Source organism: Chlamydotis macqueenii, chromosome 3 (genome assembly GCF_036417535.1).
Source record: "Chlamydotis macqueenii isolate bChlMac1 chromosome 3, bChlMac1.mat, whole genome shotgun sequence".
Lineage (NCBI taxonomy): Eukaryota > Metazoa > Chordata > Aves > Otidiformes > Otididae > Chlamydotis > Chlamydotis macqueenii.
This window is the reverse complement of record NC_141558.1, coordinates 71,761,735-71,783,922: the sequence shown is the minus strand read 5'-3', so window position 1 is coordinate 71,783,922 and position 22,188 is coordinate 71,761,735. Positions and strand designations below refer to the sequence as shown.

At 36.6% G+C, this 22,188-nt stretch overlaps 1 protein-coding gene across 6 annotated transcripts in view; it reads right to left on the bottom strand.

Moving 5' to 3' along the window:
- Positions 1 to 22,188, bottom strand: part of CDC42BPA (CDC42 binding protein kinase alpha) — a 188,623-nt gene that overhangs the window by 61,292 nt on the left and 105,143 nt on the right. For 4 of the 6 annotated variants that reach the window (XM_086745443.1, XM_086745439.1, XM_086745440.1 and 1 more), the window contains exons 8-16: positions 21,907 to 22,107; positions 21,066 to 21,314; positions 17,468 to 17,547; positions 16,217 to 16,383; positions 15,633 to 15,755; positions 10,343 to 10,476; positions 8,455 to 8,697; positions 8,079 to 8,189; positions 2,037 to 2,284 (exon numbers count right to left, since the gene is read on the bottom strand). In XM_086745443.1, the coding sequence (XP_086601569.1) occupies positions 2,037 to 2,284; positions 8,079 to 8,189; positions 8,455 to 8,697; positions 10,343 to 10,476; positions 15,633 to 15,755; positions 16,217 to 16,383; positions 17,468 to 17,547; positions 21,066 to 21,314; positions 21,907 to 22,107 (1,556 nt within the window). The remainder of the gene's footprint in view (positions 1 to 2,036; positions 2,285 to 8,078; positions 8,190 to 8,454; positions 8,698 to 10,342; positions 10,477 to 15,632; positions 15,756 to 16,216; positions 16,384 to 17,467; positions 17,548 to 21,065; positions 21,315 to 21,906; positions 22,108 to 22,188) is intronic. The other 2 variants (XM_086745441.1, XM_086745444.1) reach the window with 1 other exon arrangement.

The window sequence follows — 22,188 nt, the reverse complement described above, 5'->3', positions numbered from 1 at the left end:
CCCCACACCCACCCCAAGCCTATCATTGAAATAATTCCACTTATTTCAGCGTAAAGCCTCCAGGTCCTTCCTTTTCAACACTTAGACTTAACACCTCTGTACTGGCAGACTCACAAAAAGCTTTGCATGCCTGATTACAAAAACTAAAAACAAGACATGTAAGCTGAAACAACAAAATCCATGTTCCCTTAAGAAAAACTACCAAATACTAAGAATCGTGCAGCCACTGAAATTCTTTCATTCTAATACTTAAGCTTTCCTTCTAAATCCCTGAACTACTACAGAAGTCAATCTGTAGCACATCTTGAACACTGAACTTCTGCAATTCTGTGGAGCCCTAATACTTGGATGAGATTCTGCAGATCTGTTTAACAAAACCCAGTTAATATCAGGTCTTCATTAATCACTCATCGTGTGCCTGGACACCTGACTTCATATGATGCTGAAGCCCCTCCCATTAAGAGTCAAATGTTGGATTCTGGTTATGTGACACACTTCTGTTCATGCTTTAAAATGTTCTCTTACACCAACACTTGAAACAGATACAGAAACACACAGTTAGGTCAGCACTGATTTTAGATTTGCATCCAGTTATTTTTTTTTATTTATAGAGAGAAACTAGATTGAAAGAAGGTTTACGAACTAGCTAGCATGAAGCAGACCAGCATTGTTAGGTCATTTGTTATTTCACTACATGGACATCTAGTTAGAACTTTTGCAGCTGTACAACATTAGAATGGTTTTGATAGAACTCCAAGGAGCTTTTGGTCTGGTGAGTGTTTGGAGGCATGACTTTTTGGCAACAGTTTAGCCTGCCAAAAGAGGTATTAATGATTCTTTATTGAATATTTCTCTTTCTGACACACTACTGGACTGACATGGCATTAAAAGAGTATCATACTATCACCTTTATATATTACAAGACAGCACAGCCCTTTGTGCATTTATAACTCACAGGTCAGTAAAACCATCTAGTTGTGATACAATGAAAACACGCTGCTGATGCAAGTTTTACCTCTCAACCTAGAGCAAAGCAGTGAACTACTGCTGTAATACGTCCAGTCTATGAATAGCTGTATTCTAGGAAGAAACAGTTCATCCACTGCATTCTAAGCTGCATGACCTAGTTCCCCTGCTGGAAACAATTTACCAGAGAAGCAGTGCTTCCACCTCTATCTGCATATTTTTGAAAAATTCTTGATTGTACTTACTACTTATATTTAAGGACTCACTACACTTTGGCTAAGCTTTCAGCAGGAACTTCTCCATGGTTTTTCCAATATACCATCTTACTACAGCAGCAAAAAGAAGCATATACATTAGTGTCTATAAAGCATTCCTAATTTTTTTAATCAATGAAAATGAACACATTCAGTTAATAACTATTTCCATTACTACACTGTCCAACAGAAAAACTTATTTTTACTGATGAACGTCTCAAGGAACATTCTCAAGGCCAGTTATAAGCCCCACCACGTGGGAGAGAAAAAAAAAAAAAGCAGGTCTCTGACAAATTACCATGTCAGAAGAGATAAAGCCGCTTATGCCTACAGTAGTCTGATGACTGATGTTAACACTGGATGGAACCCAGCATGGATTAGCCTTAGTCCGCATTACGTGACTGTTCCTGTGCTGGCAGAAATGTAAGCAACAGTTGATCTCTAACACATTAGTTTTGTGTCAAAAGATGAAAATACCAAACAGAAAAAAAATGACAAAAAAAACCTATTTTAAACTGCAACGTAAGCTTCAGGGGTCGACTTACCTGGAGCTGCAAGTCTGTAACCCAAGTTACATACCTTGGAATGGTCATCCAGTGCAAGAATTCTGGTGCAAATTTAACCGTTTAAGTACAGGCTTGTTGGCTTTTTTGTTCTGTTTTATTTTTAAAGGTGACTATTTCCAACCCTGGCATTAGCTGAGCTAAAATGCACCTGCCTGCACTACAATTAAGGAAGTGACAGTGCGTTTGGAAACATACCAGGAAACTTGAAGAGATATTTTGAACTCAAAGGTAAATTCCATACAATACTCACTTTTCTCTTCTGGTTTTCTCCAGCTTGTCTTTCAAAATCATTATCTCCTTCTTGAGAGCAAGCTGTTGGCTCTCTGCATCCCGCAGTTCTTTCTTCAGACTTTTTATTTCATTAGCATGCATTATTTCACGTTTAGATAGTTCCTCTTCATAGAAAACACTTTTCTTTTCCAGGTCTGCCTTTAATTTAGTGATCTCTTGCTGGTGTTCTATACTGCTTACTCCAGGTGAGCGACCAACTTGTTTTTGCTAAAATAAACAGCTCCAAGTTAGCACTCAAGAATGCTGAAAATGATGCTCAGTAAGAACTCAATATTCATAGGTCTGTTTAGAAAATATCAAAAATATCCCATTATAGACTTGAGTTAAACACATCTCTCTATTTTTTTAAAACTTGTTAGAGTATAAATCTGAACTGTATTCTTTATAATTTTGTAACTCAAATGCAGTATTAGTTTTCAAGCCATTGAAAATCTGACCATCACTTTAAACACCTCTGGCCACATTCTGACTCCCCTAACATGCAGTCAGAAAGTGACTGCAGAATTAGGTCTTCATGCTCCCACTCACACAGCTGACAGTAACAAGCTCAAGCCGCATTCAGGAATGGAGCATAAGGACTATGATATACATTCAATATATTCTAAAGCACAAATAATTTGTGAAAAAGCTATACTAAGAAAAGCAGAAGCTTAACTGAAGGCTAAAATCTAGCTACAGAAACACTCTATGGATTGCTTAGTCAGGATGGAAACCTGACCTATTTTACTTAAACTGACCATTTACATCATAGTGGATTAATAGGAAAAACAAGCTTTAAACAGTAAGAGCAATTGCTTCACTTTTCGAAGCTGCATAACTCTCTTAGTGAGGTCTTCTGGCATTTCAATAGTCTTTACACACTGCTCCAGGACACAAACACATTTGCACCAAATGCTGTACTCACTAAACTCAATGTCCAGCCCTAATATAGAGGAGGAGCAAGATCAGGTTCCAAATGAGACAGTGGCATGACATGCACTGAAATCCAAGTATGGCAATACTTTTTCAAGTAAACACACGTACAACTTGGTTTGGAATTTTAAAATTTTTCAAAAATATGTAATTTAAAGTATTCTAAGGAAAGGAAATTACTTAATAAAGATACTGTATTTTGAGAAAGTACAGGTAACTGCAAAAACCTACAGCAACTGTCTCACACCTTTAGGAGGATCGAAGATATTTTGTTAATTACACCTCCATTCTTACCATGAGATATTAAAATCCTCTCAGGCACCCTTAATTATATGGCTTTGGGTAACTTTCTTTTCCTAACATACGAATAGACTTTAGGAGCTGAATTTCTACCATGACAAATTCTGCGAGAAAGCTTGGCCTTGCTGTTAGTGTCAGCAGAACACTGCAAAAGCCCGAAAATGTATAAGCCAGATATGTGCTGCTACCGCATTGTTTTCTCTAACTCATCAAAACCACAATCAGTTTCGATCTAAGAGTAAAATCCTGCCCTTAGGATGCAGAATGGTAAAATGGAGAAAGAAGATGCCATGCTAACAGGAGATGGTGTGGAGAGAGGAAAAAAAGAAAAAAAAAAAAAAAAAGGAACTGTAGAAATTTTACAGTTCAGTTAATTACTGAACTTGTTTGTTACTGCGCAACATGACAAACTGTCTACACATATAATATGGCAATGAAGTACATAAAAAGTTTATGCTTTGCAACATCATCTACCAGGTATGTAAAATGTTCTAATGGTATTTCACATTTTTTTCCACAATGAAAAGATACTATTAAGACAGTAAGACGGATGGTGGAGTAGAAGAGAGCACTGAATGGCGTTGTACAGTGGCTTACAGAACTAGAGTAATATAGTAAACAGAGAACTTATTTTGAATTGATGAAAGCACAAATTCCAAACAGATGTTTCCATGTGGAAACTGTTTCAAGTGGACAAATGGTGCAACTGAGACGTAATGCATCTCCTGGCACACAGATAGATGCCATAACTCTGCGCAGCAAGTCTTTTCCCTCTCTCCCTCTCACGCACACACACAGACACACACAAAAACCCAAACAAAAAAAAACTCCACACAGCAGCTCTTTCATTAGGCAGCTATGAAGTAGAATAGTACAAACTGATAGCAGTGTTGTAAATATTACTGTATGTTAGCCCTCAACATAAGAAGGACATAGACTTGTTGGAGTGAGTCCAGAGGAGGGCCATGAAGATGATCAGACAGCTGGAGCACCTCTCCTGTGAGGACAGGCTGAGAGAGTTGGGGCTGTTCAGCCTGGAGAAGAGAAGGCTTCAGGCAGACCTTATAGTGGCCTTCCAGTACCTAAAGGGGGCTTATAGGAAACATAGGGAGAAACTCTTTAGTAGGGCCTGTTGTGATAGGACAAAGGGTATGGTTTCAAAATAGAGGGAGGTAGATTTAGACATTAGGAAAAAATTTTTTACACTGAGGGGGGTGGAACACTGGAACAGGCTGCCCAGAGAGGTGGTGGATGCCCCATCCCTAGAAACATTCAAGGCCAGGTTGGATGAGGCTCTGAGCAACCTGATCTGGTTGGAGATGTCCTTGCTCCCTGCAGGGGGGTTGGACTAGATGCCCTTTAAAGGTCCCATCCAATCCTAATGATTCTATGATTCTATGTTTCTATTGACATTTATATCATGTCCTGTGGTTACCATAGTTGTAACATTAACAGATGTCAAGTTTTGCACTTGAAGAATAAAGAAAAATAACCATTAAATAGTGCAATAATAGAGCAGATGGCATGAGAAAACTTATTACTTAAGCTACATAATCCTAAATGAACATACCATTAAAAATCTTTGAAGACTTCTGGCTTGTCTTTAATGAAATTAGCCTTTTGTTACAAGTGTTATTTTGTATTGCTTCAAGGCTTATATTTTACCCTTTGCAGATGGTAATAATAATCTACCTTGGTCAAGAATATGGAGAATCTTACTTAGGATTGTGATGCTGACAGCATGAAGTTTTATGGCATAGATATTTGCCAAATGTAACATACTAAGAAAGACGCAATCTTCCTTATTACAATCCTATTAATTATCACTCATGTGGACTACTGTATTATTCCTCTCAATTTAACAATTTGCTGTTGCTCAGGTAGGAAGGAAGAAGTTGAGAATTTCATTTTCAATATGCTACCTCAATATTTAACATGTAGAACTTAGTCTAAATGTGCTCAAAATGAACTTACGAAAGAATAAACAAAAAAATACATCAGCTATGCAAGTTAGCGTGAAAAGTTGCCTAGCTAACCCAAAACAGACTCACCCAACACACCTTTTCTATACGTGTAATTCAGTTCAGAAACAGAACTCTGGCTGTCTGAACATACACTTAAGGCTTTATAACTAAGTTTACTGAAGTCAACAAGCAAGTGTAAGATATTCTAGCACACCTATGAAATGCCCTAAAAACTAATAATAAGTACATCTATCTACTGGTGAAGAACAGAAAGAGATGTGACGGTACAGGCTGAGAGAGCTGGGGCTGGTCAGCCTGGAGAAGAGAAGGCTTCGGGGAAACCTTATAGCAGCATTCCAGTACCTAAAGGGGGCTTACAGGAAAGATGGGGAGAAACTCTTTAGCAGGGTCCATTGTGATAGGACGAAGAGCAATGGTTTTAAAATAGAAGGAAGCAGATTCAGACTGGACATAAGGACGAAATTTTTTACACTGAGAGTGGTAGAACACTGGAACAGGTTGCCCAGAGAGGTGGCGGATGCCCCAGCCCTGGAAACATTCAAGGCCAGGTTGGACGGGGCTCTGAGCAACCTGATCTGGTTGGAGACATCCCTGCTCCTTGCAGGGGGATTGGACTAGATGGCCTTTAAAGGTCCCATCCAACCCTAATGATCCTATAATACTGCTCTTATGAAAATGAAAGCCCTCCTCTTCCATTGTTATGTATAGCTCTATTTTTCAAAATTAATGAAAGTCTGATTATTAATGAAAGTCTGATTAGAATCAGAAATTTATTACAAATGGTAGCTGGTTTCTTTTGGTACCTTCCTCCAACATGAGGTCCAAGCCACATTATCTTCTTCCCTCAGTCATAAAGTATGCTTGCACAACTTACCATTCCAGTATTGCATTCAGCTTCACTGTGAAGAACAACACTGAGAGATGTCTCACTGGGTCAGACTGATACCTTTCCTAAAACAGCGGCTACGTGGGGATAGCACCCAGGTCTGCCTTTTTTGTGGTGTCCTTTCCCCTTGGTGTACAACAACTGTTGGACTAAAGGCATTAGAAGGTACCTCTCTGCATAGTCAGGGGACCTGCTGTTCATCAATTTGTCTAATCCCTTTATGAACCTCCTGATACTGTCACATCCACAAACTCCTGTGGCACCAGGTTCCAGGAGTTCACTCACCATTATGCAAAGTACTCTATTAAAGGCATGTCCTGTTTGCTTCATCAGTGCCCCTCAGCTGTAGTACTGTAGGATTTGGTAAACAGCCATTTCCATTCACCTTATCCTCTGCCTTCACGATTTTGTAAACCTTAAACATAATTTCTCCTCAGCTTCTTCCTCCTCAAATTTAAGAGTGACATCCAAACAGATGTTTTCATACATGCCTGTTTCTAGTGGACGAATGGTGCAACTGAGATGCAATGCATCTACTGGCACACAGATATTTAGATGCTATTTAATGCACCCCTGGATGCAGTTTGCCCTCTTGGCTGCCAGGGCACACTGCTGACCCGAGCCTGATTTTTCTGAAAATCCAAATACATGACATCCAGTGGAACTCCTTTGTCCACACACTGATAACTTTGCAGAACTCCAGCAGGTCAGTGTCGCAGAACTTAGCTTGACAGAAGGCACACCGCCTTCTTCCCAGTAGGTTCTGCTTCATTCATGAGTTCACTGACCTTATTCTTTACTACAGCCTCTACACGCTTCCTAAGGAAGTTGCACCCACTCATCTGCAGTTCCCAGAATCTTCTGGATGAGAGTCACAGTGGCACAGTAGGCCATCTGTAATAAAAGGGTGCACATCCCGGCCAGCAGTTCTCTTACTCCTCACCCAAGTTCCTTCAAGAATCCCCTCTGCAAAGCCACCACTCTGGGTGACCTCGCATTTCATCTGCCAGCTCTAATGCTTCCGGTACACCATCCTCAGACTGATCTACATCATCTGACCAACCTGCTGCAAGGAACGCACTCCATGGGGCAATTCTGTTATTCATGTAAATTAAGACCACAATAGGCGTAATTTGACAATTTGCACAAAAAGTTCAGAATTATCTTACTGGACGAAACATTTGGGAATAGGATTCTGCCGTAAATGAACAGCATGTGGAAATGAAAAACCTCTCTCATTCAATCTTTAAGAAAGTCTGATTTCTTCAGAGCACTGTATAAAATGCTAAATCATAGAATAAAGTAACAGTTAACATTCTTCACTTAAATTCTGCCCCTAAAAAACAAATACACGTGTGAACAATCTCGTCAATATAAACAAAGTCTTCATGCTCAGTGCTTCTCTTGTGCAAATATGCCTCAGCTTCTGGCTGAGAGGCAGAATACATTAAAACTTTTCCTTTACAGTCACATCAGTCGACATCTATTGTGGAGGAAACTGTCTTTCTTTTGACTTACACACTGAGGAACAACACAGAATGCAAAACACTTATACAGAAATCCGCATAGACTGCAGATTTATCTTCAAATACTCATCATCCTACACTAAAAAAAAAAAAAAAAAAAAAAGCTTTTAACAGGTAAAGTTAAACAAAGTAATAACAGAAACAATTTGGTAAGAAACCATTGAGTGTTAAGAAATATTTCAGTATGCAATGAACACATTGGCCTGACAAGTGTGTTAGGCAAATGTTCATTTTCCTGGACAATAATGTGATGCATGCTGGCATTAATATTCTGCATCAACTGACGTGACAAACTGACAATACCCTTTTGTCCTACATCTGAAAGCAATCAAACAGATCCAAGTCCTAGTTGACTAGTAAGTTTGCAGGTGTTAATATCAAAACAGACTAACCTTTAGCCCTTCTACTTCGCTTTCCAACTGTTTAGAGTACTGTTCACTCCTCTCTCGCAATTTCCTGTCTTTGGATGCCTCAGCAGCTGCAGCTTCAGCTTGGACCTCCAGCTGCAAAACCACATACATTTTTAATAGGTAGGATTTTTTTTTTAATCTATTGACGGTTTTCAATACAAGAGACAAATCTTCAGTACTAAACTGGAAAACCAAAACTGGAAAAAACAAAATTTTCTAAGAAAACAAAATTGATACTGTTTGAAACAACAACCAAAGAGTTAAAGATTTACAGATAACATTAAAAAATTACTTTGCAGGAAAACCTTACAATATAGCTACTATTTCATTGATTCTAAACAGTCTTCTCATCACTTACTTCTTTTTTAAGTCTCTCTGTTCTGCGTAACTCTTGCCTTAAACTTTCTACTTTTTGCATCACCACTTCCATTTCTTCCTCCTTATCTCGGAGCTGGCGGGCAAGCTTTTGTTTTTGAGAGTGCAAGTCTGTCAGCCGCTCGTTCATCTCTGAGAACTCCTGCATTGCCAATTTCCGCTGGCTGTGTGCATCTTTCAGCTCTTTGGCTTGGGATTTTAATCTGTCACTAGACTCTGCCAGTTCCTACAGTTTAAAAAAAGAATTAAGTAATAAATCTAGAAAGCTGCAACGCCAATTCTGTCTTTAGATGTACATCTAACATCTTCTCCAGAGTGAAAAGAAACTACATATTCATTTATTTTCATGAATGCATCTATGATACAGATTGTATGCCTCTATAAATAAGGAAAGAGGCCAGATTTTAAACTACTAATGTTAGTAAAACTGCATAAACATAAACAGAGTTGAAATTTACTCCATTATTACAGGTTCAACACAAAGGCTTTAAAGCACTTGCATTAAAATATAAAAATGTCTTTCTTTCTTAATTTAAAATGTCATTAGCATATTTTCTCAAAAACTACTTAAATTAACAAAAAGAACAGTACTTATCTCAACTGCTAAATTACTACAAAAAAATGTTTTGCATTAATTGCATGGAAAACCCTACTCTATAAAAAAACCCTCTACTTCAGAAGCTTTTGAAAACTGACCTGAAATGGCAAGTACGATTCCACAGACTGTACTACAATGTCAAATACTACAAAAAGTTTCAGGTAACAAAACACTGTAGTGATTAACAGCAATATATGCTAATTATTCTTTTAAAAGAACCCATGTGCAATAATACTGCTAGTACTGTGATAACTCCACAGCACAATACCTTCACAAAGCTTGCTGTGTCCTAGATCTGTGCTACTACACTACAAATGAGGGACCACAACAGTTTAAATGGTTTAATGATGTTCAGCCAAACTGGAGCAGAACAAAGAAGCAAGGAAAAGTGAGTCTGAGGATGAAAAGACGAGCAGCAGGAAGAATTAATATCTGGCACTGTTGACATGTATATCAATTTAAAAGCATTTTCTAAGGTTGATAACATCACTACAAGTTGTTTTAGAAAGGAGACGATCTATCTTGGACAAACTGGTAGCTTTCAAGGTTTTAAGAGCCTTAAGGGTTAAAAAATACAGTGTTAAATATAGTTGGCACATCAATATTGAGTGTGGACACTAAAATATTGGGCCAATACAATAATGATGAGAGGCCAATGTATTTCACACTTGATCACATTTTCAAGTTGGTTTAGCCAGGAATATTAAAAAGAGCCATGAAAGATAGTATGTTATAAATAAGAAAATGGGGAGACAGAGAAGAAGAAATAAAACCCAGTATTCTTTAACTGTACTTATTTCAAATTACTTTTCAATCTTCATATTTGGGCAATTTTTCACATCACTCTTCTGGAAACACTTCTGTGACACATCCTTAATACCATATTCTTAACATTTTTTTTCCCTGCTACAGTCTCAGCCATACTTCAAATTAAATTAGTTGACTGGAATAGTTTTTCTCTGCTCTGTCTTCTAACCACTAGCATTACCACCTTAATCTGAAGCTATAAAATCTTCTTTACAGCCATGAGGCAGTTTGGATCATGGAGTTGTTGACTATTTGGAAGCAGTCACCTAGGACCACCCAGCAGCCATACATACAATGCATTAAATAACACCCTTGTCTTCAAAAAACAGGCAGAAAGCAAAGTAGGTTACACTACATGTTTGTTGTCTTGCTCATTAATTTTACACTTGAAAGTTATTTCAAGCAGAATGAACAAAAATAAAATAGTCTTTAGGGTTTAGAAGAGTTGCTGACAAAACACTTTTACCTTATTAAGATCTTCCCTCTCTTGCTTCAGTGTTCTGACCTGCTTCTCAAAAGCCTTTATTTGTCTGGAAGCATCATCCAACTCCCGCCTTGCAGTGCTGGCCTCCTCAAGTTGCTGTTCTAGTTGACCAGAATCTAGAAAAAGCAGCAGGAAAAAAAAATATTACTCTAGAACAGTATAGTCTAGCTGCTTGAAGCCCCTTCAATATTTATTCTGTTTCCATTTAATCACAAAATAATGTCATTCTTATCTGCTTTACAATAGGGAGTAGATTGTTTCAACTGCCATTATCTGCTTTTAATGGAACAGAATAAAACAGTTTGCTGCAAAGCAACACAGAAAACAGTAACAACTTGTCTTTTCACATTATAATAATCAAAAACTATACATAATTATGTGATGCATGCTTTAACATGACCTATACATTTGTTTTTTATGCTCTGTGATGTAATACATAATGCATCTTTTATTACACCATAATAATAAACAGTCTCCCTCCTCTCCCTAAATTCCCCCAGAAAGAAACAGTAAAACTAATGGGTCACTCAAGAGCTGGCAAGCAGTCTCCTGTTGATATACATAAAATTAACTTCAGATTATTTTATTTATTTCTAGTGTGAAAACCACTTGTGTTTAGATGATCTGCTTTATTACTACTATAAATGCAGGCAAACTATTACAGTCCGTTTCTTACTAACTGTCAGCTACACAATTTCTAAGCCACAGCTAAATAATGTCATATCAATATGCTCAAGAGGTACAACACGAAAAGTTGAAATTCATAACATAAGACAACGGAAAATTTGTAGCTAGTGGGTGGGTTTTTTTTTCCTCCTAGTCCTTCACTGAAGAACAAGAGGTCTTTAAAGCAAGAGATATATGAAAGTAGGTTAATTCCAAATTCTATGAAACCACTGGACAGTTAGCCTTTGATTTCAGTTGTGGTAGGTCTTCAGACCATATGTATTTACCCACAGAACAGGAACCCATCTATACTCTTAGTAAGAGCTTTTTACTACATTTTCATAAATGCAACCCTAAGAGACTGGCTCTTAGAGAAATAAAACATAAAACCACACACATTTCTAATAGCTGTAATTTCTGAAACACAAGAATTTTAAAAGCAAATGAATACTATTAGCTTATACTCAGACAAATATTCACTATTGTTTTATTTCACTGACTCTTGCTTAAAAATTTTCAAGAATGCATTTAAATAAGAGATGTAGCTCAAAGCCAGAAATTATTAACTGCCTTTCTTATGTAGTCTGCTCTGAAGTCACCAGTAAAAAGAAAGTTTATATATGGCTGTGCTGAGCCAAGATAAATCTCTCTTCTGTGCATGAACTACTTTGTTCCACAGCTCTGTTTTCTTCTTCCATCCCTGCCCTTTACATATTTGGCAATATGAAAGATTCCTCAAAGTTTTCTCCTATGTATCTTTGCGAACAAAAAATTATAACCTTGACCTCAAAAATTGAAAGCATATGCTAGCTTGTCATTTCCTGGAAAACTAGATAGACAAGAAAAATGTATTTTGCTAAGGTCTCCCTGATGAGACTCCTGAATTTGACACAATTTCATGTTCATTTTTTATTATCTTTTTAAGCAGGTGTTAGTCTTAGAGCCCCAGAAGAGGCAGTAAACCAGGTGAAAGGATATAACCAAAAGCTAGTTGTGACATATGTGTAGTCAGTGGTAACTTTCCATCTAATCACCCTGGTTTTTGCTAACATTTTAGATAAAATATGCAAACACTCACTGTAGGGTGTTATTACATTACACTTAAGTGCCTAAGAGATGAGCCCAAAGCAGAAAGTTCAGCTCTGCACCTGAACTGAATCTTCTTTAGAGAGTTCATCAGACTTAGATTTGGAAATGTAGATATTTTAAAGGCCACCCAGAAAACTTGGAACTAGCTCCCCTAAACTTGGAAGCATTCAGACATTATAATCATTTGGTTTGTTCCTGTATTCTGCCATTAATTCAGTTTTAAAATCTATTTTACAAAAAAAAAAAAAAAAAACCACACCAGAAAAAAAAAAACACCAAAAAACAACACCATAAAATCAAGCAAAAGACAACTTTCTTTTTTCCTAATTTTATCAAATTAGCTTGTATTAGTTACAACTCATGGCACAAATGAGTATCTTCTAACTAATGGCTGTATTGACTTAACCAGACAGGGCACTCAATTATATCATTGGAAAGTTATGGGGTGAATGGCGATGGATTGGACAACTCTACATCTTCCTCGTTTGATCATATTATTCACTTCCAACCCAAAAACCAAAAACACATAATGTATCTAGGAACAAATATACAAATAAGTACGTGGCGTGAAGTAGAAAATTCTTAATAGATAATTAAGGGAAAACCTCGATATTAACCAACTTATCCCCTTATGAAAAGGGATATCAGTTCTGTTGGGGAATGTTCTCACATGTTTTTAATTTCTTTTCTTTACCAAGGGAAGAGAGTGATACCTTCAGCAATAAACTAAAATCTACAGTTGCAGCTCAATAGTCAAGAGTAAAATATAATTTAAAGCTGATCCTAACGTTTTTCTATGAAGGGCTGGTCCCATTCAAAAGCTGTTTTTGCAGATGTTGATTTTCAGTGTTCCCAAAGAGCCAAACACAGAGCTGAAGACTGCTGCAGAACAGAGGTTTCTGATCATGTTGTCTTTTTCCTCATTACAGCAGCAAGTGGAGGGACATTTGGCTGGAGAGAATCTTCACAACAACCTTTGTCCTGACACAGCGCCAACATGGCATCACTCAAACCAGAGTGATCATCCCTGAGCTAGTTAAGCCATGTTCACATCCAAAAATAATGCTTATGGTACAATTCAAAACTGCTGCATCATACCAGAGCAGCTGTTCAACTGTAGATCTGTAACAGATGACTTTTTCTGAACTACACAATTTTAACAGCATATAATCTATTTGCTACAGTCTGCAGTTCATATATAGCATGCTTCTGCCCAATAATGTAGCAGCAGAGTCTAAATACACCATTTAAAATATCTGGAAGTTAAGTTCAAATTATTCTTTCTGTGGGTGCCGCTGCTGGCATTCCTGACACTTTCAGGAAATAAATGAAGTCCTTTCACAAATACAAACCAGAACAAATCTCTGTTGTAGTTTCCTCCAACCTTTTTCACTAGGTTTTTTCCCTTGTCACAGGTAAGATATGGACATAATAGAGATCCATCTACCACTACTTGTGTCTGATTTTTCTCTCACATAAAATCCAGGTATTTCCCTATTTCGATTGGATTGGAAGAGGAATCAGATTTGTCCTCCCCGTTCCTATGGTTCTAGTCCTGATACCTAACAGTCTCTATCAACGTTGTTATTTTTCTAAATAAAAAACACCTTGCTGTACTTCCTGTATTTCTCTTTGAAGATACCTCTGCTGTCAAGATCCTATTTTGAAGAAATAGTTATGGAGCAGGATAGCAGAAGTCCTGTGCTATCAACCACTACAAGAGAAAATTCCCTTCAATTTAATTGATTATCAAATAAAGAATACCAAATATTTGTATTAGTAGCTAGGCTTTAAAGTAGGCTAAAAAGATATTAGCTAAACAGACAGCAAATTGGTTCACTAACAGCTATATTCAACATGGGGGTGCAACAGAAGTTCTCCCGGAAGTTCTTAAAACATCAATAGCTAGAATCTGGGAGAGTAAGGCTGGAAAAAGTTGGAATTGGATGTATTGAATTTCTTTCCTTAAATGTCTCCAGTAGCCTCTGTAAAGAAACAGGATACTAGGCTAAGTAGATCTTAAATTTTCAACAAGTTTTAGAGTTCTAAAAAAAGCCAGTATGACATTAATAAAAGAAACTCAGCTCTTTATTTACACAGATTTCAGAAACTCTTCTCAAACTTAAAAGTACTAAGATATCTGCTAGCTAAGTTTTTAGTTATCATAAAATCTTCATGAACTGTGAGAAGCAAAGGAATTAAATGTAAAGGAAGTAAATGTTTGGTTTTGTAAGAAATGATAGCTCATCGACAGCAGAGCTGAGAAGTAGTTCCTCCCTCTCTCATTTCCCTTTCTTCATATGCTCCTATTGCCCACCTCGTGCTGATGTATCAGATCACGATTTGATTAAATTCTCTATATTTAGATAGTTCTTTCCTTGTTTAATTGAGTGAATTAGAGACAAAAGAGAGTCTGGGGCATGCAAAGAAAGAGGAGGGGCCACATAGCTGTGAGCAGGACTCATTTTGATGGCTGAGTTTTGTTTCATGCTGCTCATGGAACTGCGGTCTTATAGCCTCTCTCACGGAAAACACCCTTCACTACTTCCTGCCACTTGGAAAACTCAGTATCACTGTAGTTCCACACACGCAGCTCACCTCCCAGATAACTCACACTTTTCTAAAAGTACTATTCCAAGAAAATACGCAGAAAACCATATCTCCAGTTTGAACTTCTACTCCACATCCAGTCACAATGCACTAAGCACCAGCAGACTATAAACCTCTATGGTTTCACAGAAAATACAATCAAAATTGTGATCACATCTCACAAATTTGGCCCTTCCAAGGAAAATTCAACAGAAAATGAGATAATGCAAAATATCAATTGATGTGTAAATCATAACAAATCATCCATCAAATACTTTTAAGACTATTAAAACTGCTAGGATAAATCTTCACCCCTCGTGTTTACTCATGTAAACAGGAAACAACACCTGCTCTACTTCCAGCGTACTGCCCATGCACTTGCATACCAGAAAGCAGAGATGTACAAAACAAGGAATGCTAAGGTATGCTACAGTGATTGTGACTTCTGAAAGGTCTGCAGTGACTTTTGATACTGCCAAAAACAACAAGACAAGTGCTCCATCCACTCTTGCAGTACACATTGCAGGATGAAGGAAAAAGGAGGAGGGGGGAAAAAAGGAAAAAAAAAGGTATACTAAAGAATTGGTCCTAATTTCACAGATTGTCAGGTACAGTCTGATTCATATCCATGTCAATTAGCAACATCACAATTTAAAAATTAGCGGAACCTTACCTCTAGTAATTATAGTAGAAGTCATTGAAATCTTCCTTCTCCCTTACAATTGCAATTACTGAAGTACCGAATATTAAATTGAATTTGTAGAAAATATTGAGCTACCAATGAAGACTGAAGGATAAAATGAGAAGTCAAAATAGACTGGAAGATTCTTTCAGAAAGCAAAGTAAAACCAGCATTATGAGGAAAAAAAAAAATCTTGTCAAAATATTGTTTCCTGTTACATTTTTTACATTAATATTTGTAACACACCTGTTATCTGTTTTTTCAACTTTTCAATTTCTTCTTTCAAACTTTTAATTTCTAAATCTTTGCTTGCTGTTATTGGGCCATCTACTGTTGAATACTGCAGAGCCTGGACTGTCTGGGTGGACTCTAGAAAAAGATGGAAGAGAGAGACACAAATTACATGCTAGACATCTGAGGAGGTCAAAAAAATATCAGTGATAAATTAAGACATGCCAAAAAGCCCCTCTGTTGTGGATTCTATAGTTTATAATTTCCAACTACTAAGTGCCAATTTTTCAGTAACTGTCAGCTGGACAAACAAAGTTCTTAGAGGTTTTAAGAATGAAATCTTTGTGCTATAGTAACCAAGGCACGGTGCGAACAAAGATAGCATGTTATAAGAAGTCGCATACATGAAGTATTTCAGGTGTAAAGAGTAACAGATGTTTAATTTGTCAACATAAATAATGAAGAAAACTCTTTCCTGTTAGAAAACATTCCAGGAGGTACATTTCTTTTTTTCCACAGTATACAGCAGTCCTTACAAAGCTGCAAGCTAATCTAGGTCAAAAAAGTGATTGAATGATTTTTTTTTTTAATGACTATACCTTGTAGTTTTCTACTAAGTTCAAGCTTTTCCTGTTCTAGACGTCTTATTCTCCTCTCATAAGCTTCTGTTGCTAAACTATCCTCCAAAGTTCTTTGAATGCTGGCATCAAGATCCATAGAAGGTGGTCCAGCTGTCAGTCTTAGACAGCTGCGGTCTGAAAGCACACTGAGGGTGGGGGGAGAAAATAAAACAATACTGGATTTTACAACAGGCTGTGTGTAAAATAATTTGTTTAAAAATTATATCAACCAATAAATAGTTGTTTAAATTGTTAAATACTATGTAATTTATTATACAGTCAAATAATACCTTGTTAGTATGTGCTCATTAAAAATCGAATTCATTTTTACCTAGCATGACTGGTCTCCTCAATGCATTTTTTGTTACATAAAAGTGAATGAACTCCTGATTGAAAATTATCATTATCAGTCTACGTTAGCCAGACAGCAAAAAGTATCAATCTGCATCGTTAGTAAGATTACAGTAACAGTTTATTTGAAAATAATTAAGTTTCCCAAATACTTTGAAGACAACAATCACAACAAACGGTGTGAAATTCTGACATGACAGGTAGGGCATGTATATCTCAGAAATGCTGTGGCCCTGATTCTGTGGATACTCAGGCACTCATACTACTACTTATGCAAACAGTGCTTTTGAAGTCTACAGGACGTGTCACACAACCAGCATTAAGCACATGTGTTTGCAGAAACATAGGCCTGTTTTTTCAATGGTTGTCAACATTCTTTATTTATTTATTTTCAAGAATTATCAAGGAGCATACATGGACTTCCTTGTTACTATTTAATGCAACATTAGAGATGAACATGACAAATACCACATTAATATCAAATATCAATAAAAGTAACTTCAGAAAAAATTTTCATTCATATTTTCTAGAGTGTTAAAGGGCTAGAAATAAAACAGTTTTTGAAGTCTAACAAGTTAAGTTCTCTCTGAGTCCACACATCTTGTCCGAACTTTGTCATATGCAGTTAACTTCATACATTGCCTGAAAACTGCTTTTTTCAAGAAAACTCCTCTGAACACAAGTGCTGACCTTTAAATTCATGTACATTTTACCTGCAGAGAGGTCATTCTTTTGGACAGACAGTATTTTAGATTATGGCCCAGTAATTTGCTCAATAAAACACATCCTTTTTGGTATCTGTTTGCAGTTGGTTTCAGAGACAGAAGCTTAAAATATTGTGTAACTAACCTACAGACAATTTTGGAACTCTTAACTTACCAGCTACTTGTATATGTGAAACCCACAAATGGTAAATGATGGCCAGAAAATGCAGTGTGTGATGGTGGAGGCATTGTTTCCTAGAGAAAGAATAGGACAGTTGAGTACATAATATCCTACTGGACTTAAAAGATTTTTTAGTTTAACCATCTGTGAAGTATTAGTGATAATGTCATATTAACTATACCCGCAGTTATCCTCATCTACAGCCCAAATATGAAACAGCATCACCTAAATTACTTAAAACAGCATGCAACATAGAAAAATACAGCACACTGGCATAAAAATACTTTTCTAATTAAATAGGCTATCATTGGAGGAAAGTAGAATGTTACAGTTATTAAAAGCCCTTTTATTACTACTTTTTTTCCGAGAAGCTCTTAGCACAAAGAGTATCACCTTTTATTCTCTCCTGTACTCCTCTCTGCTATTTAGTCAGCAGGGCCTCCTGCCTGTAGATTTATCAACCCCATTTTTGAGAATGCTATCTCTATTTGGAGAGAGCAATAGTCAGACATTTACTAGAAAGCAATATAACAGGGTTTTCTAATCCCATTAGTGCTTTGACCATTTCTTCATTCATTGCTCCTTTTTCCTGCCAAACAAAGAATGACAAACCAAGACAAATCTTTGAGCTCCTCCTCGGGCTAACATAACTCCATTGCCATATTATTTGAACCATTATAAGTTCTAACGTATTAAAAGTTTCCTGTTTAATCCCAAGATACAAGGTTTATGTTGCTATACTAGAGATAGCCTTAATGATCATCAGAAGAAATGCCTTAAGAAGATTATCATGCTGAAAGTGCTAAAAGGTTCTAACTTGTAAGAAAAGGTAACATAATGTTTTTTTTTTCAAATAAAAAATAAAAGAAGAAAGGAACAATTTGTACATTTTTACATGTAAAACTCAGCAGAAGAGAATAAGTCTGTACTCAAAAGAAATCCAAAATTACCTTTTCAGTGGGGGCGTCAGCTGTATTACATCACAGCATTGACCTTTTAGCAGATAAATTCTTCACATTGAAAAAGAGTTCCCAGAATAAAAAGGAACACCAATGACATAGCTAGATTGTGTAAGTACATCAAGTTTACATTGTTGTGCATTTTGGAAACTAAGAACCAGATTGATTAATCAATTGATTGATTAATTTGAATTACAAAGCTTTAACTTTCCACTGATCAATAATAAAAATATCAGTTATTACACACTATGGTTAGGAAAAGTAAAATTCTTTACTTCTTCTTTATATTTTATTTTCATATTTCAGAGATTCCAGTTCAAAACCATCTCTATGAATAACTTTTTAGAAGATCAAATGCATAATCATGTGATTTTAACAGACCATAGGACAGGTTTCAGTTGACACATAGGTAACAATGTTGGTTCTAAAATATCATTAACGATGCAAGATTCGGTAAAACAATTTGTTTCTTTGCTGATTCTTTGGCAGGGATCAAAATACTTATTTCCTGCTACTTGTGTGAATTCAACTGTATTATCATCCTGACAAAGTTATAAATAAATCTCTCTATCATGCCTATCAGTAAGGCTAGTAAACCAAACGGTTAAAAGCCAAAAGCCTGCAGAACTTAGACTGCCTAACACTCTTTTGCCCTTTGTGTTTATGTGTGCTTTTAACATATTGTTCGAATTTCATTATTATGTATATAATTTTTCCATGGGACCACAGTCTCATTCCAAGTTCAAGCAGAACAATAACAATCATGGCTTTTCAATATTGCCTTTTATCTTCAGAACTGGGCACTCCTCATTAGCTGTATGCCATTAAAACCTCGCAAAGAATTTAAAAGAAAAAACAAAATCTCATGGGTTCATCTGTGGTGCTGACATCTGTAACAGTAACGCAAGTATGTGAACTTTCCTCACAACATGTGTATGAAAGATGGCAGGGAAAACACTTCCAAGTTACATATAAGAAATTGAGGGGAAGCTGTATTAAGTACAATGTCCACTAGTTGAAGCAAAAATGTAAAATATCCTCAGTCATGCAATGCCTCAGGTTAGGTATTTTTCAGAGACGTTAGGTGTGAAAAGAAACAGTAGAAATATAACCTTAAATTAAACAAAATAAAAAAGCTACTTTCATGTTTCAAAAGAAGAAACTGAAAACGAAGCTCCAGAAACTAGTGTTCATCTCAAACAGTTCAATGGCATTGCCCTTCACTCCCAAAAGTCTTAAGTAAATTAAGAATTGGACTGTTTTCACATCTGAGTCCAATAACTCATCACAGGGGTATTATTTCTTCACCTGGAGCTCTACAATGGGAAAACATCCACACCACGCAGGCAACTATTAAGTACCTCAGTTGGGAGATAAAGCTCTAAAAAGGAAGACCTCTGGACTGGTCAACAACAAACATGACTTCACAAAGACTTTCTACATACAGCATCCATTCCTGACACTCAACCTGATAGCTGCTCCTGGACAAAATAATGTGCAAACAGATATCTGAAGATTGTACAAAAAAGTTTTAGGATAAAAATACTTTAGTTGTGAAAGGAGATGGGCAACATCAGACGCAAGTGAGGAAAAAATGAAAAAAATGCAAGTTGTCCTATGTAGCCGGACTGATTTGCTTAATGTCCTATAGGAAAGGATCCTGAGACTAAACGCTCCACACATGTCTACCACTGGATTCCATCTTGTCAAAGTGTTTTCCATGTTTTACTGTGCAGTTGGAGTAAAAGGAGTGCAAATAATGATCATCCTGCCTATATCAATTGATGCTTCCTATTGCTTATCTGCAGGTCTGGGAAGCTCAGTGGAACAGGCAGTTCAGAAAACAAAGGCAAAAATGGTGAAAATGCTCCACCTCACATGTAAACAGCAGGTTCCTCCATCTTTCAACAACTGCCCACCCCTCTCCCCCAAAAAAAGTATTTCCAAGGAAACAAAAGAAACAATAAGACAACACAAGGCATTCATCTGATGCTAGGATCTCTATTATGTGCCAAAGTTGCTGTCCAAAAGCACAGAAACACTAAGATCCTTAAAAATCAACAGTTGCAAAGCTTTTTAGCATTTTTAGCAAAGGTAAAATAATTTCTTTCTCACTAAGACTGCTCCTGAAGAAATGGCTCTACCATTTCTCCTAACTTTCCCAAAACTCAAGTCAGAAAACAAGTTGGAAAATTTTAGTAGGAATAAACTGAATGGAATCTGACAGAGATACGAGCAATTAGAGTAGAGCACTACAATAAAATGCATTATGCAAACTTAGTACAAGTCTCACCAATGCTCTGCTAGAAATACTGTGTCTTGCAGACTATATATTTGTAAATAATTATTCCTTATAAGACTTAGACACTAATAACTTGTTACTGCAAATAATAGATGTACATGTTAGTTAAATATGTGCAAAGCCAGAAAGAATTTTAAAAATTGAACGGAAGTTATCCTTACACATATATGCTTAGAGAATCACCGTCTGAACTATGATGGTATTCCCTCCACAGTTCTTCAAAGTAGCACTTATTTGTTTTGAACACAGAAATAAACTGCCATTTACATATATTTTACTATAAAGTGTACTACCAAAAGCAGATTTGTCAAAACATTTATTTTATACTTACAGAATTTTTTAAGCAATCATCATCCACATCAAAGTTTGATGTATCAGTGGGGCTGCTGACTTCTGGGATGTAAGGTGCCTCACAGTTTCTAATGTTGTCCCAGTCAATCCCCGCAAAAAATGGATGGTTCTTAAAGTCTTCTATCCCATTTTGTCCAAGTCGATGCTCTCTGCTACAAATGAGCCTTCGGATGAGGTCCTTTGCACTTTCAGAGACATCGGTCACTTGAGCAGGAAACTGAAATCTCTCCTTAAAACAATAAAAGAGGAGAAACTAGTTTATTACCAAGAAAAAGTTGGAAAAATCACCCTTCTTATTGAAAACCATTATGCAGAAAAAGAAATGTGCAAATACTCTAGTTCTTAAATATATACAGTAAGGTTTCTAGAAAATAAACTTCTCCAAAGGACAGAAACTATTAAAATTTTTTTATCTCCTAATTTTTCTTCTTTATTTAAATTCATCTTATACTGTTGAATTCTACAGCTACCTCCACGTGGAAGAACATTTAAGAATCTTCTGCATAAGGTAACCAATGGATCTGCCGGAAGAAAGTAACACAAAAGGAGTCATGTAAGGTAGCCAAGATTTACTCCACAGAGTGAACTAACAGCCATGTTTCCAAATCCAGATTTTTAATTTTGAACAGCTTTATCCTAAAGCAAAGCCATCTGCAATCCATAATCATAAACTTACTATAAGGAAATATATTTTTAGTTCTACATTTATGAACATTAACATAATTAGTATATAAAGACTCATTTCAAAATCAGCCTCCAAGTTACCCTATTACTTATTAAAAACTATCTTAGAGAGAGCTAGAAAGAGAAAGTGCACTTACCTTGTGGTTCATTATTTTCCCATAGGTCTCCACCAAGGACTCAGCATAAAAGGGCGTTTCTCCATAAAGCATTTCATACATGCAAACGCCTAGGGACCACCAGTCACACTCGGGCCCATACTTCCCTTTTCCATCTTCCATCGCCTGCAAAATTTCTGGAGAGATGTAGTCTGGCGTTCCAACTGCCACTGAAGATTGGACCTGTAGAAGTTACATTTCCAGGACTAAAATCAACTTCTATCATTACAGACACTGCTGTTTGTGGCACTGTGCATGTATATA